This window comes from Nycticebus coucang, chromosome 16 (assembly GCF_027406575.1).
Source record: "Nycticebus coucang isolate mNycCou1 chromosome 16, mNycCou1.pri, whole genome shotgun sequence".
NCBI classification, from domain to species: Eukaryota; Metazoa; Chordata; class Mammalia; order Primates; family Lorisidae; genus Nycticebus; species Nycticebus coucang.
The window spans coordinates 46340077-46358388 of record NC_069795.1 but is presented as its reverse complement, the minus strand read 5'-3'; the positions used below and the strand labels follow the sequence as shown (position 1 = coordinate 46358388).

The 18312-nt window shown below is 39.0% G+C and overlaps 1 protein-coding gene across 3 annotated transcripts in view; it reads right to left on the bottom strand.

The window, feature by feature from the left end:
• EPHA6 (EPH receptor A6) overlaps positions 1–18312 on the bottom strand; it is a 921042-nt gene that overhangs the window by 21773 nt on the left and 880957 nt on the right. For all 3 annotated transcript variants that reach the window (XM_053565807.1, XM_053565808.1, XM_053565809.1), the window contains one exon: positions 3661–3854. In XM_053565807.1, the coding sequence (XP_053421782.1) occupies positions 3661–3854 (194 nt within the window). The remainder of the gene's footprint in view (positions 1–3660; positions 3855–18312) is intronic.

The window sequence follows — 18312 nt, the reverse complement described above, 5'->3', positions numbered from 1 at the left end:
TTCACTTGCCCAGTATATCACATACTTGGTTGAGTAGGAGAGCAAGCAAGCACGCTGGGAACTGCACGGAGCTCTGAACATTCCCAAGGGATGCTTCAGGAAAACAAGGTGAGAACCGCTGCTCCAAAATAATCAATGCCTTCTCCCAACAACATGTTTTCAATTAGGTGCTCTGAACAGTTGCCCAGGTAAGGTTTGTGAAACTTTTGATATGCTAGTCTAAGATTATTAAACAGTGGGCTCCGCAGCCTTCCTTATTATTCTCCCTTTGTCATCTTAATTTCTTCCCCTCTTACTACTCTGACAAGAGAAAGGATGAAAGCTTTGCAGGTGAATTCTTAAGAAAAATGCAATTAAAGTGGCATAAGAACCATGGGGACCTAGTGATGAGAGAGTTCTGTTGGCATAGAAGCGTGAGAGAAACCTGGGAGTTTAGGGATACTGGAGGAAAGGAGTGTTCAGGAGAGTTTAGTGAGAGTTGCTATGGATTATACATTTAGACTCCTTAACAGGCTTGAGGAAAGATTGAAGTTCTACACTGAGTCATGTTTCTTTAGCCCAGCCTCATCTGGGACAGACAGCTTGGTTCTGGGACTCAGGAAACAGAGGGGCAATGTGACTGCTTTATAAGCATACAGCAAACCTGACATTCGGTTGTGAACACTGCTGTCTTTTAATCTGTGCCATCTCTTCTCCCAAACAATCTCAGTTCTCTGGGATTAGGGGCAGGGTAAATTGGTGGTATTGGGGGTCAAGGGAACCACTCAGGCTGCTGTGAAAATAAGGATTGTTGATAAAGTTTCAGGCATAAAACTTGAGAACCTGGTTCTTTTTGTTTCTCAAAGAAAACTGTATAGTAACAAAAGCAGTAGCACATATATCTTTGTCAGAACCAAGAAGACCAAATCACTCACAAAAACGTCCATTTGGTCTCCCAGGGAGTAGACAATAGCACTGAATCAAGCTGACTTTATATAAAGCACCCAAGTCTTAGCCTGCAGGTAATATCACTCTCCTGAAGTTTGCTGCTCTCTGGCCTATTCCACAGAATTGCTGCACACCCTGGACACAACCCTCATCCTGACTTGACCTCTGGATCCTTTTTACTTTTTAGCAGTTTTCTCATTTTATATTCTTCAACAATATTTTTCAAATAATGATGATCATTCACAGTCTTGAAAAAGCAAAGAAAAAATTGTTTTACCTGGTTTTCTTTCTTAAAAAGCCTCTTATAAATGTCTTAACACAAGAACTAAGAAAATGCCATAAAGGCTATGTTAACCAGTTTGATGAAAATATTTCAAATTATATATAAAACCAGCACATTGTATTCCATGACTGCAAAACAAAAACAAAAACATAAACAAACAAACAAACAAACAAAACAAGCCTCTTACCTGTCTGTTTATATAGCATACAGACAGCTTTGTTGATGGCACTGGCTGTAGAGTCTCTTGACCCTACAGCCCAACAGGAGGTCCAGATCAAATGATTTCAGTTTATGGATGACAATATCCCTTTTCACTATTGCAGACTCCCTTCATGATCCCTTTCTACTAGTTCTTTCCCCTCAATATGATCAAGTCACTTTAATAAAATATATAAAAACAAAAATCAAGAACCATTTCCTCCAGCCACTTCTCTTTCTCTTCAGATGGCTTTTCTTGAAAATAAATTAGTACTGTGTATGGCTTCTCTTTCTGGCCTCATATTCACTCCCCTGCTTGTGATCTGTCATGATATAACTTCAAAAATGCGGTCGTAAAGGCTTCCCTTGAACACATGAAGACCTCAAGGATGAATCCAATGTATTCACTTCACACTTCCTTCCACTTGAAGCTTTGTAAAGCCTTGGGCCTTATACTCCTTGAAACTCTCTCCTCTTTTGCCTTTTTAAATACTCTTCCCAGTTTTCTTCATTCCCTGCCTGGCTCTTCTTTCTCAGTCTCCTTGGGATACATTCTGTTTCAGTTCATTCCTTAAATCTTGGTGTTCCAGAGGGTTGAATTCTTTTCCTCTATTTACTTGCATTCTTTATGTTCTCTGCAGGTTATCTTAACTACTTTTAATGCTTCGGCTACAATATATATATGCTGATGATCTACATTCCTAGCCCAGATCTTTTCACCTGAGGTTCAACTTATAATTGTCTAGCTGTCCCACAAGTATTTCTAAGTCAGCATGCTCAAATGATCTCATTTCTCTTCTAAAATCCCATTGCTCTTCCTCTGTCTCTTAATGGTAATACCGGCCACCAGCTTCGATGAGAAAGAGACTTGACAAACATCTTTGATTCTTTTCTCTCCTCTTCCCTACACATTCAATCAGTGATAAAGACATATTGGTTGTCCTAATAATAAATATTACTATTTATTTTTATAAAATAAGAACAATAAATCCGTCCTGTTATTTCTTGACCCCACGCTTGTGTCCATTTCAGAATTTAGGCCCTGCTCTTTTCTAGCTTTGATTGCTGAACTCATACCACAGTCTCTGTTTCTGGTCTCCTTCTTGGTTTTGTATTCACTGTCTAAATTATCCCTAGAGTGATCTTTCAGAAATGCAAATGCGATCATGCCCTTCTCTGGCTGAAAATCCTTCAATGGCTGTCCATTGCTTTCCTGATAAAATCTAAAGTGCCTTTCCTCTCCTTTACTGCTTCCTGTGTTGGACTGCTTTAGGGGAGATGGTCTAGAGTAATAGTTTAATCTCTAGCTATTTCATGCTTGGCTTCACTTTACTGAGGCTGCCAATTAGTGATTTAGAGGTGAACTCTTAAGTGCTCTGCTGTGAAGCGAGCCTTGGCCTTGAAGTGCTCAGCCTTATTGTCACTGAAGCCTGCACTGCCTCCAACTTGTGACCTGAAGTCGAATGCCTAAATAGCCCCTTGGCTAGCCTCTGAATCAGGAAAGCGGGCTGTGATCATGCTGTGGTTATTTCTAGGTCCTATTTAGACTAAATAAAGTGATGTAGTTTCAGTTTTATGATATTTAAATTGTACCATTTTCAGACACAGATGTTAGTCTTTTTTTTCTTCTTCTTCTTCTTATACTTTTCCTCCTCTTATAATTGCTTTTTACAGAGAGGTGACTAGATCTTCTCAGCTCTCCTGACCTTTAAGAAATGGTGTACGGGTGTCTTTAACTGCTTGTCATCTGTACTTTTCTGGTTTTAGGAATGAAAAGTAACAACAGCTGGGTATGATCATATCAGCAGGAAGCTTCCTCCCTCCTGGATGATTCACAAATTGCCCCTGTCTTGCTTGCCATTTCAAACAGAGGGGCAAGACATGGAATGGGCAAGAAAATTAAAGGGGCTGCACAAATTCTACTTACACATGTAGGAAAGGATTGGTAAATAAAAAAGGCTATATAAATATCAAAGACCCACACAGGAGAAGATATAAAGAAAGTAATTCAGGATTGAGAGAGAGAAAGAGAAAAGAGAAGGAAAATACGTTTTCTCATTTAAAAAAAAATTGTTTTTTTCTTTAATGTTAATAATTCGCTTTGTCAGCAGATAAATAAAATATGGTTTATATAAGGTTGACAGCTAGGCAATTACCAAAGCAAACGTTTTCCTCTCCACCTGCTATTCTTGCCTTATAGGCTGCAAGAAATTATGATTGTCAAGAGCAAAACCCCAAGTTATGCATCTTACACAAGGACATCCTCCACCAGGGTGTGAAGGGCACTGGGATTACGGATCAGTTTGTCAAGGAAGCTGACGATGTCGGTGAATTTTGGTCTGTGATTTCTCTCCTTCTGCCAGCAGTGGAGCATCAGTTGGTGTAGAGATGCTGGACAGCCCATGGGAGCTGGAAGTCTGTACCCTTCTTCAATGGACAGAATGACCTAAATGCAAACATACATAGATGATTCTCTTATTTTTATCCAAGCAGTAGAAACCAAAATAGTGGTAAGCATGAAAACCACCTGTGGATACCAGGGGTCTAACTCAGGATAAATACAAATGTCGTGAACAAAAATTACAAGTAGATCCAATGTATCTGCTGACCCTGCCATAGAAAAAAATATGTTTTAAACATGTGCTTCCAGTTTACAGAAGATAGGGTTAAGTTTCATTTCAATCTCCAGATCTTGTTCTTGTGTGATTTAGATGGACCATCTCAAAAACCAGTTAGAACATCAGAAAGTCAGTATAAGATTAATGCATTTAGTACATAACACATGTAACAAATGTTTTAAGTAAAATTTCAGTCAAATTCTGCCGAAGCACTGATTTCTGGGGTCATTTTTTAACCCTTTATTATAATGACAATGTGTATTCTTTTTCTAACCAACATTCTAATTTTTTTATTGTTGTTGTTATCTTTTATTTAATTCCTCTTCTCTTACTTTTGGCTTTCTCTTGGTCTGACACTGATTATGAAGTCATTCTCCCGTAACTTCTAAGGTCATTTAATCCTTGGAGTGCTATTAATGCTTGTTAAGGCCACAGAGACTGGACGCATCCAGCATGACTGTTCTCTGGGCCATCGTGCTCCAGCAGAACTTCTGTGGTGAAAGAAATGTTCTCTCTGTACAACATGCCGCACACAGTCACATGTGTCTATGGAGCACTTAAAATGTGCTTCATAGGAGAGGAACTGAATTTTTAATTTTAGTTATTTTTAATCAATTTATCTTTTGTAATATCCTGGATGGAGCTGAAACACATTCTTCTTAGTAAAGTATCACAAGAATGGAAAAGCAATTATCCAGGGTACTCAATACTAATATGAAGCTAGTAGATGATCTGATGCATGCCCACGTAGGTGAAAAACTCATTTCATTTCAAGTTGGAAGGAAGGGTACTGAGGGGGGTGGGGTCGGGTGCTCTCATTGAATGGGCACGGGAGGTAGGGGGTTGGCACACCTTTTGTGTGTGGGACATAACCACCAAAGGGACTCTACCTATCACAATCAAATATTGTGACCTGGTTGTTACACCCTCACATTAACCTGAAATAAATGTACTTAAAAAAATTTAAATTTTTATAGCGACGTATGGCTAATGCTGCTCCATGAAACAGTACAGCCATAGGGTAATGAATCTGTGTAAGAACCAGAGCTAAGAGTAGGAACAAGACAGAAATAAACATTTCTGTTGGCATTTGGGAAATCACATACAAAATAAGGTTGGACATTCATCTGTTTAATACATGACTCAACTGTTAATTTCCTAATGATATGATAAAGTTGATACTGAATTTATGTAGCTTAGGTTTTCATGAAATATTCAAAAGTATTCATTTGAACATTCATTGTGATGTTATGTCTGGGACAAAGACAAAGGAAAGGGTTTATTCTCCCCATTTTTTGAGGTGGGAAAACTGAGAAACTGACTAACATTTAAAGATAGGCAAAATTGAACCTTATTCCTGCCATGCCTCCTTTCAAAAACAGAAATGTAAAAATGCTAATTAATTTCTTTTTTAATTGACACTATTTAATATGACTGTAAAATATCCTTTTAGAGACCATTTGTAAAAATAGAGCAATAATATGTTTTCAGGACCTTCTTAACTTCTAAGTTTTACCTTTTTTAGTAATAGGTAATTTCTCACAATCTTATCATTGTCTTTGTGACCAGAATACTTTAGCATGTCAGAATATCAATAGTTTTCTATTTATTTTATATTCCATTATAAGACAAGATTTTTCTCCTATGTTTTCTGATTATTTTTGCTACCAACTAGACTTGAATTTTAAAACTTTGTTTTGCACATTTTAGTAAAACGATGTGTAAAAACACAGTGCATCAAAACTATTGCAGATAGCTAAGAGAAGTGACTAAGAAAAACAGAATTCCATTATAAAAAAAACTTTGAATTCTTACCTTAGGAATGGTTCAATAATCAATTTACCACAGTTACTTAATTATAAATGCATAAAATAATATAAGCAACAAGGGAGGTTATATTCTGGGAAAAATCTAGCTGCCTTTATTGTGTATCTACCAAGTGCAAGTGCTTTGCATATTTTTCTTCATTTACCATTAAAAATAACTCAGTGTGGTACTTCTTACTATTCTTATTTCTTAAGTGAGACAATTTAGACTCAGAAAACTTAAGAAACTTACCTAAATTCCCATAGCCAGTAATGACAAGGTTGGAATTTGAACTAAGTTCTTTTTACCTTCCAAAATTTCCCTCTGACCATTCCCTAGAAAGGCTTTTCACTTCTCATGATATAACATCTTCCTCTTTAATTTTATATCATGCAACACAATTTTAGTAGTGAATACTGTGTTACCTTTTGTCACAGTATCTGCTAATGAGACTTCAATGTTTGTATTTGGATCCTAAATTTAATATTCCGAGTAAATAAAAAACACATTTATTTTGTAGCTTGCAAAATATAATGACAAAATGAACTGAGTCATTTCTAAATGCTTCTGAGTCTTGTGCACATTTCTATTATCACATCCATTACGTTGCATTATAATTTTTCATCCGCCTTTTCTCTAAGGCAATACATACTTCAAAGCAGGAAATACGTCTGTATATTTTGTCTGCTCATCATTTAGTAGAATACCTGACACATTAATGAATATTACTGACCTAAACAAAAGCTATTAGGAAACAGTTCTGGATTTGTTTTGATAGAGAAGCAGATTCTTAGAAAACAAGGAGTCTCTCAAAATAGAGTTAAAGTATAGGCATGATAGAAGTGGAAGTCTTCCCTGAAGTAAAATACTAATCAAAAACACAGTATATCAAGCATCCATGTCTAAAAATGATTTCATGATCTCACTTTGATTTGCCAAGGACAGAGGGCTTGCTCTTGTCTAAGAGGTAGATTCTTGATCCAAACTCAGGTTCTTATAAGACTGATGGCTTCATCCTCCTGTCTAGAGGGGTTACTATTTCCATTGGCCCCAGGTCCTTAGCTGCTGTGTAGCTGACTTTCCCAGGCTACTGTGGTAAACAGTTGGTATCCAAATCTAGGCTGCTTAGCATTAAGTGGGCTGTTTATTCCCTCTCGATGGAGTTGCCCTCATGTTTGTCCTGTGTGAGGAGACAGTGATGAGAGCGTGGGTTTCCTTGCTGGGACCCTTTACCCATCATGTGTCCAGCAGAACGTCTGGTCTCAGCGCGCCTCTCTGCAGGGACAGTGGGAGGCCAGGGCACTCAGGAATTTTCTTCTTGCTGACCTCTGGCTTTTAAGTTTACTCAATTCTTTTTAACTTGTGACCTTGAGAAATGTGTCCTGAGCCCTGGCTCGTGACAGATTCCAAACACAAAGGAACCCATATTACAGAAAATAATAACATTGCTAATGATAAAAACAGGTAATTATTGAGAGTTCTTAAGTATTTTCAAGTGCCATTTTTAAATCATGTAAATGTATTAAATCTTTTAATCTTCACAATAACTTTATGAGGTAGGTACACTTGTTATCTCCATTTACAAGTAATTATAGAGAGGTTTAAACTGCTCAAAATCACACATCTGAAAATTCTGGCTTCAGAGGCAGCCAGAGAAGAAATTTTTATCTTTTAAGCATTTTACAAGATTGCTCAAAACATACATATTTTCAATGGACTTTTAAATTTATTTATCTAAATAGATATACATTAGTCACTTTAAACATACTTTTGACCTTTCTCTGTATAAGAAATAAGATAATGGGTAGGACATATTTCTGTCTTTAGGAAACATATTGTGCAGACAAGAGTGACGAAGGAGTTGAAGAGGACCAGTGCCATTCTAGAACAGGGTGCTCTGGAAGCATATGGGAAGAGAACCCAACTTAGCCTCAAGAAGGCTTCTCCTCAGAGGTGACTTGAACCTTAAGAAACATGTAGAAGGCAGCAGGGTCAAGTGGCTGGGTTGATGACAGGAGACCCAGTTGACCTGGGTAAACAGTGGATTTATGTGGAATAGAATTGAGTCCTTAACAAGAGGAATGGTGAGATTTGAGACTGGGAAGTTAAGTAAAATTATATTTCTTGAGGCCATGAATGATTTAGCATTCTACAAACTTAAGACTTTACACAAGGGGAGAAAGGATTTAGCTAGTAAATTATATTGATTTCCCATTTAGAGCAGCTCACTCTGCTGCAGCTTAGAGGTACATTGGGGAGTTGAGGACAGAAGGAAGGTGGCTTGTGGTGACCTAAGCTGAGAATCAGGGGGGCCGTAGAGGGGGCAATGGCCATGGTGTACATGAATTGGAGTGACTGGACGGTGCTGGGCAGAGATCAGATATGACAGCAGAGGGAAGAGACAAACCTAGCTCTAGGTTGTTGGCTGAGACAGCTGGCGGAGACAGAAGACAGAGGAGAAGCAGCCATTTGGCGGCTGGGGCAGTGATGAGTTTCATTTTTCTATGAGCTTTCTGGTTTTAGATTCAAGGAACATACATACCTCTGAGACATTATTATGTATCAAGTTCTGGGCTATGAGTTTTTAACACGTCTTACCTTCTTTGGGCCTCAGAATACCTTATTATATGAGTATGGTCATATACACTTTATAGGTGTGAAAGCCTAAACTCAAACTGATTAACAGATTGAGCCAGTATCCCATAGCAAATAATTTCCTGAATAACAGACTAAGATTATTAAAGTAGCATTACAGTAGCCTCTGAACCCCTGTAGGGGTAGAGAATATCTGTCCTGAGTTTGGAGCCACATCCCTGACTTGCTCCCCCGGGAGCAGACCTTGAGCCCTCTCCATGTGCTCTCACATACTCCTGCTATGGCTTCCATATCTGCAGTTCTGGCTCAGCTTTCTCTCCAGATTTTTGTACTTATCATCTATAGGATATATCACTTCATAAAGGTGTCTTGGATTTATTTTATGCAAAACTGATCCTGCTCCTCCTTTAGGATTTCTGTCCCTTACAAAGAGGTGGCGCCATTCTTCCCATGACTCAAACCGGGCAGCTCACACCTATAAACCCAGCATTTTGAGAGGCTGAGGCAGGAGGATTTCTGCCAGGAAATCAGGAGGTCAGGAGTTTGAGACCACCCTGAGCAACAGCAAGACCTCCTCTCTACAAAAAAATTGAAAAATCTATAGGGCATGGTGGTGGCACGTACCTATAATCCCAGCTACTTGGGAGTCTGAGCCCAGGAGCTTGAGGTTGCAGTGAGCTGTGATGATGCCACTGCTCTCTTGCCTGGGCAATAGAGAAAGAACCTGTCCACGCGACCCTCCCCCACACACCACCAAACAAACTGAATGGTAAGGGAATTACTTGGGCCCCCACCTTTCCTGACATACTGATTCTACCACCTTCACATATTTTACATCTTTTCATTTTTTTATCCTCTCTCCAAATGATCTGTTTCCCATTTTGATCACGGGAACAGCTTCCTCACTGGTCTCCTTGCCTCCTTTTTCTCTCCTCAGTCAATGCAATACAAGCAGTCCTACTGAAGGGGAACTACAATCACATTCTTCCCACATCTGAAATCTGCAATGGTTTCCCATGAGCCTGACCCTGGTGGTACTCACCTCTGGCTGCTTTCCCTTTTACCCTTGGCTATAACCAATGCAAAGCACATGCGATCACTCAGCTTGGGTGAGCTGAGCTCCTCCACAGCCCCGACTGTTCTTTTTTCTCAGATACTCCTGGCATCTAACACAATGTTTTGTCAAGTCACAGGATGGAGCTCCACTTGTCAGATGTGCCATTTATGAAAGCTGTATTTTTAGGTGTAGCTTGAGATTTACCTTAACCTTGATCTTCATAAACATTTCTTTTGTGGGAAGTTTTGTTTTATAGGTACTTTCTGATTCTCTAATCAAAGACTGACAGGGAGCAGCATATGGGGCACTTTGTCTAAAAGACTAATTGAGGTTTGTTGTTTTAGGATACGAAGGGGTGATAATTAACTAGAGAGAATTTTGTAACAGTTTGTTTTTATGATATTCATAGGCTGTCATCCTTTGGGAGACGAGTTATACAAGGTTATACCCTTATTTATAAATGGGAGAAGAAAATTAAAATAAAGTGAAAAAATATGAAAATGACTGCAATGATGATTTCTATGCAGAGTTAGAAGGAATTAGATTCTGTCAGAAACTATTATCTAAAACCTGGCTGGTTTTTCTAAATAGACTATACTGGTTTCTTGTCATCAACACCACAATTTTTAACAGCCTAGAATCAACATAAGGCTCAGTCGGGGCCTGAGGCAGACTATTCTGCTCTTGCTGGATCTGTTGAGTTTTTCAATTGTATTGACTGTTTTGGAATCAAAGCAGGCAGTGTGTATCTTTTATTAAGGAAATCAAGGAGTAGACAGTCAGTATGAAGAGGCTGAGATATCTCTGGAAAATAACATTGACTAAGGACTGCTTTAGCTATGCAAGGTATCACATTTTTAGGTTAGAAGGCTGCTAAATACTTAAAAAAGAGAAACACATTTAATTTAGCTATTCATTCATTCTTTTAAAGGAAAACATCTAAAAAATTTAGCGAGGGGCGGAGACAAGATGGCTGAATAAAGCCAGCTTTCCACAGAGGCTCCCATCCAGAAGGAGAGTTAAAGGACAGAAATTTAGCAAGTAACCTGGTGGATTAGAGCTGCATTAAGAGAGAAGTTTGAAGAACGCACATCAACCCCGGTTAGGCGAGCTGCGACCCCAAGGATACAAACAAAAGGTGCAAAATCCATCACCAAGCAGACGGGAGTCCCCTCCCCTATGAGAACAGCTCAGAGTGCCCCACAAACAAATAAGCAGAGTTCAAAGGTCCTCCCACTACACTCCATGGGAGAGACCCTATTAAAAACTGGACCTACCTCCCCTACTAGGGTACCACAGCGTTCTCTTGGCAGGCATAAAATTGTATAAAACTGTACATATTCTTTACCTACAACTGAGCTCCCAGCACTCCCCTCCACTCTCACTCTGAGGTGTGGCGGCCAGTCCCCCAGGAGTCCAGATTCTTGGGTGATTTCTCGAGGGGGTGTGGACAGGGCCTAAACTGCAGCTGGTCAGTGCTGACACTGCAGCACAGGAGTGAGGAGAGGATGGTCGACTGAGAGGGAGCCACAATGGAGCGGCACTGCCTGGAGGCTCAGAGCAGCAGCCATATTTTGGCAACAATAGGGCTCACTCCCAGATATTCCGAAGCCACACCCCCTGTCTCCCTGGGCAACCAGAGGAGGCCAGGCATCTACTCAGGTGGCAACCACCACAGAACAGATCTGGGACAGAAACGCAGGCCCTGTGAGTAAAGGGTTTGCCTGAGGTGGTACCGGCCTGGGTGGAGTGCGGGGACTAGAAATGCATTTGCAGAGCCGGGAAGTTCCCAGGGTGGGGCTGACCCAGAGGACAGCTTTACTGAGCCTAAGATGCACTCGGTGCTCAGGGGATCGTCAGGCTATAGACAAAGGAGACAGGAGGCTAGAACTGACAGGTAACCAAATACAAACCTGCAGGAGCAAAGACAGGGCCTGAGGCGCAGACTCTGAGAACTCAAAACAGCTTCTCTTCTGCAGGGAAATTTAGCAGGGACAGAAACAAATTCCCGCAATGTTGTTCTGTTCTGTTCTGTCAGTAACATCAATCAGGGGTGGGGCTAGAACTGAGTGAACACCCCCCAGCCTCCATCAAGCACCCGAGGTTGTCAAGCCTCACCTCCTCCTGCTAGATAGAGGCAGAGCACAGTGTCCTGGCTGAGCATAAATAGATTTCCTTGTGATTCAGGCAGGTGCAACCCCCTGGCGTATCTATTCACTACAGGAAACTGGGTCACAGCCCAGCCGGGCTATCAGTGACTGGGTGTGCCAGAGATGCAAGGTGGGGAAGGAGGCATCAACCTTCCCAGACTGATCTATTTGCTGGGTGGGTCCTCCTGACTCCACAGAGCACCAGAGCAATCAATATCTGAGTAGTCACCAGAACCCTGCGATCCAGTTGCCAGAGACCTTTTAAACTCTCCCACCTGAGATAGGTGCTGACTGAGACAATTGATTTGGACCTTTTGAACTGAGCCAATCGCCCAAGGACTATTCAGGTGGTGCCCTGGGTGTGTGGTTGTAGGAAGGTTTGATTTTCCTTTTCCAATTGTTGCCTGTTGGGGGGTGGGGTGACTTAATTGCTGGTATTTCTCCACAGCTGAGACTTCAACCCGGAGTAACCGTTTCACTAGGGTCAAACAGAGACCAGCTGAAAACAAGACAGAACCACTTAGCTCCACCACACCAAACAGGACCCCAGTTTCTCAGGACATAGCACTGTATGGGTCCTCAACAAAGCTCCAGGGGAAAAATCAAATGGTGTAAAACAATCATGGGGCGGAATCAGTAGAAAAATTCTGGTAACATGAATAACCAGAATAGATCACCCCCCACCCCTAAGGAAAGATATAGCAGATGTAACTGAAGATCCCATTCATAAACAACTGACCGAGATGTCAGAAATCAAATTCAGAATTTGGATTGCAAACAAGATTAATAGAATGGAGGAAAATTTGGAATTAGAAATTCAAGGAGCAATTCAAAATTCGGAATTAGAAATTCAAAAGTTGTCTCAAGAATTTAACGAATTTAAAGATCAAACCACCAAAGATTTTGACGCACTGAAGCAAGAATTTGCAGCCCTCAAAGATCTGAAAAATACAGCAGAATCCCTCAGTAACAGAGTGGAGCAAGCAGAAGAAAGGATTTATGACATTGAAGACAAAGCCTTTGAATGCTCCCAAACTCTCAAAGAGGAAGAGAAATGGAGAGCAAAAATGGATCAGTCTCTCAGAGAGCTCTGGGATAATTTGAAGAAGGCTAATATCCGCCTCATTGGAATCCCTGAAAGTGATGAAATGGCCTTACAAGGCACAGAGGCTCTTCTCCATAAAATTATGAAAGAGAATTTTCAGACATGCCAAGAGATTCTGAAATTTAGATAGCAGACAGTTTCAGAACCCCAGCATGACTTAATCTGTATAAGACATCCCCCACTCATATCATAATTAACTTCACTAAAGTTAATATGAAGGAGAAAATTCTGAAAGCAGCCAGTAAGAATTCCATTACCTACAAAGGGAAGAATATTAGAATGACTGCAGATCTCTCTGCTGAAACCTTTCAAGCCAGAAGAGTGTGGTCATTGACTTTTAATCTCCAAAGCAAAATAACTTTCAACCCCGGATCCTGTATCCATCTAAACTGAGTTTCATTTATGATGGAGAAATTAAATACTTTAATGACATTCATATGTTGAAGAAATTTGCCATAACCAAACCAGCTCTTCAGGATATTCTCAGACCTATCCTCCATAATGACCAGCCCAATCCTCTACCACAAAAGTAAACTCACTCAGAAACTTTTGATCAAACTCCAACTTCCACAGTGGTGAAAGGATTAAAAATGTCCACTGGACTTTCAAAAAACTCGAAACCCAAAATTTTCCCAGACTTATCAATATTCTCCATTAATGTCAATGCCTTAAACTGTCCTCTAAACAGGCACAGGTTAGCTGATAGGATACAAAAACTCAGGCCAGATATTTGCTGCATACAAGAGTCACCTCTTACCTTAAAAGATAAATATAGATTCAGGGTGAAAGGATGGTCATCCATATTTCAGGCAAATGGTAATCAGAAAAAAGCAGGTGTTGCAATTCTATTTGCAGACACAATAGGCTTTAAACCAACAAAAGTAAGAAAGGATAAGAATGGTTACTTCACATTTGTTAAGGGTAATACTCAGTATGATGACATTTCAATTATTAATATCTATGCACCCAACAAAAATGCACCTCAATTTATAAGAGAAACTCTAACAGACATGAGCAACTTGATTTCTTCCAGCTCCATAATAGTTGGAAATTTCAACACTCCTTTGGCAGTGTTGGATCGATCCTCCAATAAGAAGCTGAGCAACAAAATTTTAGATTTAAACCCAACCATCCAACATTTGGATTTAGCAGACATCTACAGAACATTTCATCCCAACAAAACTGAATACACATACTTCTCTTCAGCCCACAGAACTTACTCCAAAATTGATCACATCTTAGGTCACAAGTCTAACCTCAGTAAATTTAAAGGAATAGAAATTATTCCTTGCATCTTCTCGGACCACCATGGAATAAAAGTTGAACTCAGTAACAACAGGAATCTGCACACTCAATTCAAAAACATGAGTTATGCTGAATGATATCTGGATCAGAGATGAGATTCAGAAGGAAATTGCTGAATTTGGGGAAGAAAACGACAATGAACACATGAATTATCATAACCTGTGGAATACTGCAAAGGGAGTCCTAAGATGGAAATTTATAGCACTGCAAGCCTTCCTCAAGAGAACGGAAAGAGAGAAAGTTAACAACTTAATGGGACATCTCAAGCAACTGGAAAAGGAAGAACATTCCAATCCCAAACCCTGTAGAAGAAAAGAAAAAAACAAAATTAGAGCAGAATTAAATGAAATTGAAAACAAAAGGATTAAACAACAGATCAATGAATCAAAAAGTTGGTTTTTTGAAAAGGTCAACAAAATAGATAAACCTTTGGCTAACCCAACCAGGAAAAAAAGAGTAAAATCTCTAATCTCATCAATCAGAAACAACAAAGATAAAATAACAATGGACTCCTCAGAAATTCAAAAAATCCTTAATGAATATTACAAGAAACTTTATTCTCAGAAATAGGAAAATCTGAAGGAAATTGACCAATATGTGGAAACACGTCACCTTCCAAGACTTAGCCAGAATCAAGTGGAAATGTTGAACAGACCCATATCAAATTCTGAAATAGCATCAACCATACAAAATCTCCCTAAAAAGAAAAGCCCGGGACCAGATGACTTCATGTCAGAATTCTACCAAACCTTTAAAGAGGAATAGTACCTATATTACCCAACCTGTTCCAAAATGTAGAAAAAGAAGGAAGACTACCCAACACGTTCTATGAAGCAAATATCACCCTGATCCCCAAACCAGGGAAAGACCCAACAAGGAAAGAAACTTATAGACCAATATCACTAATGAATATAGATGCAAAAATATTCAACAAGATCCTAACAAACAGAATCCAGCAACACATCAAACAAATTATACATCATGACCAAGTCGGTTTTATCCCACGGTCTCAAGGCTGGTTCAATATACGTAAATCTATAAGTATAATTCAGCACATAAACAAATTAAAAAAACAAAGACCATATGATTTGCTCTATTGATGCAGAAAAAGCTTTTGATAATATCCAGCATCCCTTCATGATCAGAACACTTAAGAAAATTGGTATAAAAGGGACATTTCTTAAACTGATAGAGGCCATCTACAGCAAAAACACAGCCAATATCACATTGAATGGAGTTAAATTGAAATCATTTCCACTCAGATCAGGAACCAGGCAAGGTTGTCCATTGTCTCCACTGCTCTTGAACATTGTAGTGGAAGTTTTAGCCACCGTAATTAGGGAAGAAAAGGTGATCAAGGGTATCCATATAGGGTCAGAAGAGATCAAACTTTCGCTCTTCACAGATAATATGATTATATATCTGGAAAACTCTAGGTATTCTACTACAAAACTCTTAGAAGTGATCAAGGAATACAGCAGCATCTCAGGTTACAGAATCAACATCCATAAATAGGTAGCCTTTATATATACCAACAATAGTCAAGCTGAAAAAACAGTTAAGGACTCTTTCATTCACAGTAGTGCCAAAGAAGATGAAATATTTGGGAGTTTATCAAACAAAGGATGTGAAAAATCTCTATAAAGAGAACTATGAAACTCTCAGAAAAGAAATTATTGCAGCTCAATTTACAATCGCCAAAATGTGGAAACAGCCTAAATGCCCACCAACCCAGGAATGGATTAACAAGCTGTGGTATATGTATACCATGGAATACTATTCAGCCATTAAAAAAAATGGAGACTTTACATTCTTCGTATTAACCTGGATGGACGTGGAAGACATTATTCTTAGTAAAGCATCACAAGAATGGAGAAGCATGAATCCTATGTACTCAATTTTGATATGAGGACAATTATGGTTATGGGGGGGGAAACAGAAAGAGGGAAGGAGGGAGGTGGGTGGGGCCTTGGTGTGTGTCACACTTTATGGGGGCAAGACATGATTGCAAGAGGGACGTTACCTAACAATTGCAATCAGTGTAACCTGGCTTATTGTACCCTCAATGAATCCCCAACAATAAAAAAAAAAAAAAAGAAATAGCTGAAAATGTTAACAAATGGAAAAACATACCATGCTCATGGCTGAGAAGAATCAACATTGTTAAAATGTCCATACTACCCAAAGCAATATACAATTTTAATGCAATCTCTATTAAAGCTCCACTGTCATACTTTAAAGATCTTGAAAAAATAATACTTTGTTTTATATGGAATCAGAAAAAACCTCGAATAGCCAGGACATTACTCAGAAATAAAAACAAAGCAGGAGGAGTCACGCTACCAGACCTCAGACTATACTATAAATCAAAACAGCATGGTACTGGCACAAAAAACAGAGAAGTAGATGTCTGGAACAAAATAGAGAATCAAGAGATGAATCCAGCTACTTACTGTTATTTGATCTTTGACAAGCCAATTAAAAACATTCGGTGGGGAAAAGATTCCCTATTTAACAAATGGTGCTGAGTGAAGACTGAAACTGGGCCCACACCTTTCACCATTAACTAAGATAGACTCTGACTGGATTAAAGATATAAACTTAAGACATGAAACTATAAAAATAGTAGAAGAGAGTGCAGGGAAAACCCTTGAAGAAATCAGTCTGGGTGAGTATGTTATGAGGAGGAACCCCCGGGCAATTGAAGCAGCTTCAAAAATACACTACTGGGACCTGATGAAACTAAAAAGCTTTTGCACAGCCAAGAACACAGTAAGTAAAGCAAGCAAACAGCCCTCAGAATAGGAGAAGATATTTGCAGGTTATGTCTCCAATAACGGTTTAATAACCAGAATCCACAGAGAACTCAAACATATAAGCAAGAAAAGAACAATTGATCCCATCGCAGGCTGGGCACGGGACTTGAAGAGAAACTTCTCTGAAGAAGACAGGCGCACGGCCTACAGACATATGAAAAAATGCTCATCATCTTTAATCATCAGAGAAATGCAAATCAAAACTACTTTGAGATATCATCTAATTCCAGTAAGGTTGGTCCATATCACAAAATCCCAAGACCAGAGATGTTGCGTGGATGTGGAGAAAAGGTAACACTTCTACACTACTGGTGGGAATGCAAATTAATATATTCCTTTTGGAAAGATGTTTGGAGAACACTTAGATATCTAAAAATAGATCTGCCATTCAATCCTATAATTCTTCTACTAGGTATATACCCAGAAGACCAAAAATTAGATCATAACAAAGGTATTTGTACCAGAATGTTTATTGCAGCCCAATTCATAATTGCTAAGTCATGGAAAAAGCCCAAGTGCCCATCGATCCATGAATGGATTAATAAATTGTGGTATATGTACAGCATGGAATATTATGCAGCCTTAAAGAAAGATGGAGACTTTACCTCTTTCATGTTTAGATGGATGGAGCTGGTACATATTCTTCTTAGTAAAGTATCACAAGAATGGAAGAAAAAGTATCCAATGTACTCAACCCTACTATGAAACTAATTTGTGACTTTTACATGAAAGCTATAACCCAGTTATAACCTAAGAATAGGGGGAAGGAGGAAAGGGAGGGGAGGGAGGGGGAGGTGAGCAGAGGGAGGGTGATTGGTGGGATTACACCTGTGGTGCATATTACAAGGGTAAATGTAGAATGTAAATGTTTTAACACAGTAACTAAGAAAATTCCAGTAAGGGTATGTTAACCAGTGTGATGAAAATGTGTCAACCTGTCTATAAAACCAGTGTATGGTGCCCCATGATCGCATTAATGTACACAGCTATGATTTAATAATAAAAAGAAAATAAAAAAAATTTAGCAAGGGCTGAAATGTACACTAGTAAGTGGAATGTGCAATGATTTTATTTTTATCTTCTCTATAAATATTTTTCATGACTTCATGGAAAGCCTATCATTTCAGCAAGAAAGGGGGATAGTGAAGCAAAGGGTCATAGGATACACTTACTTTTTGTGATTATGATTATTATACAGATTAGGATGCTAGTATATCACTGAAAACACTGGTAATGTATTTTCTTTGTGTGAAATACAAAGATCATGTCTACATGGGAAAGAAAGAGAAAAAAATGGTTTAAGTAAATAACAATATCTTATGCTCACTTTCTCATTCAGTGTTTTTCAACATACAGAATTTATAATTCAGTCAAAAACAATCAATATCCAAATGAAATTTAGGGTACTAATGAAAAACAATTACTAGAAAAAAAGGGATTAGAGTGATGAAA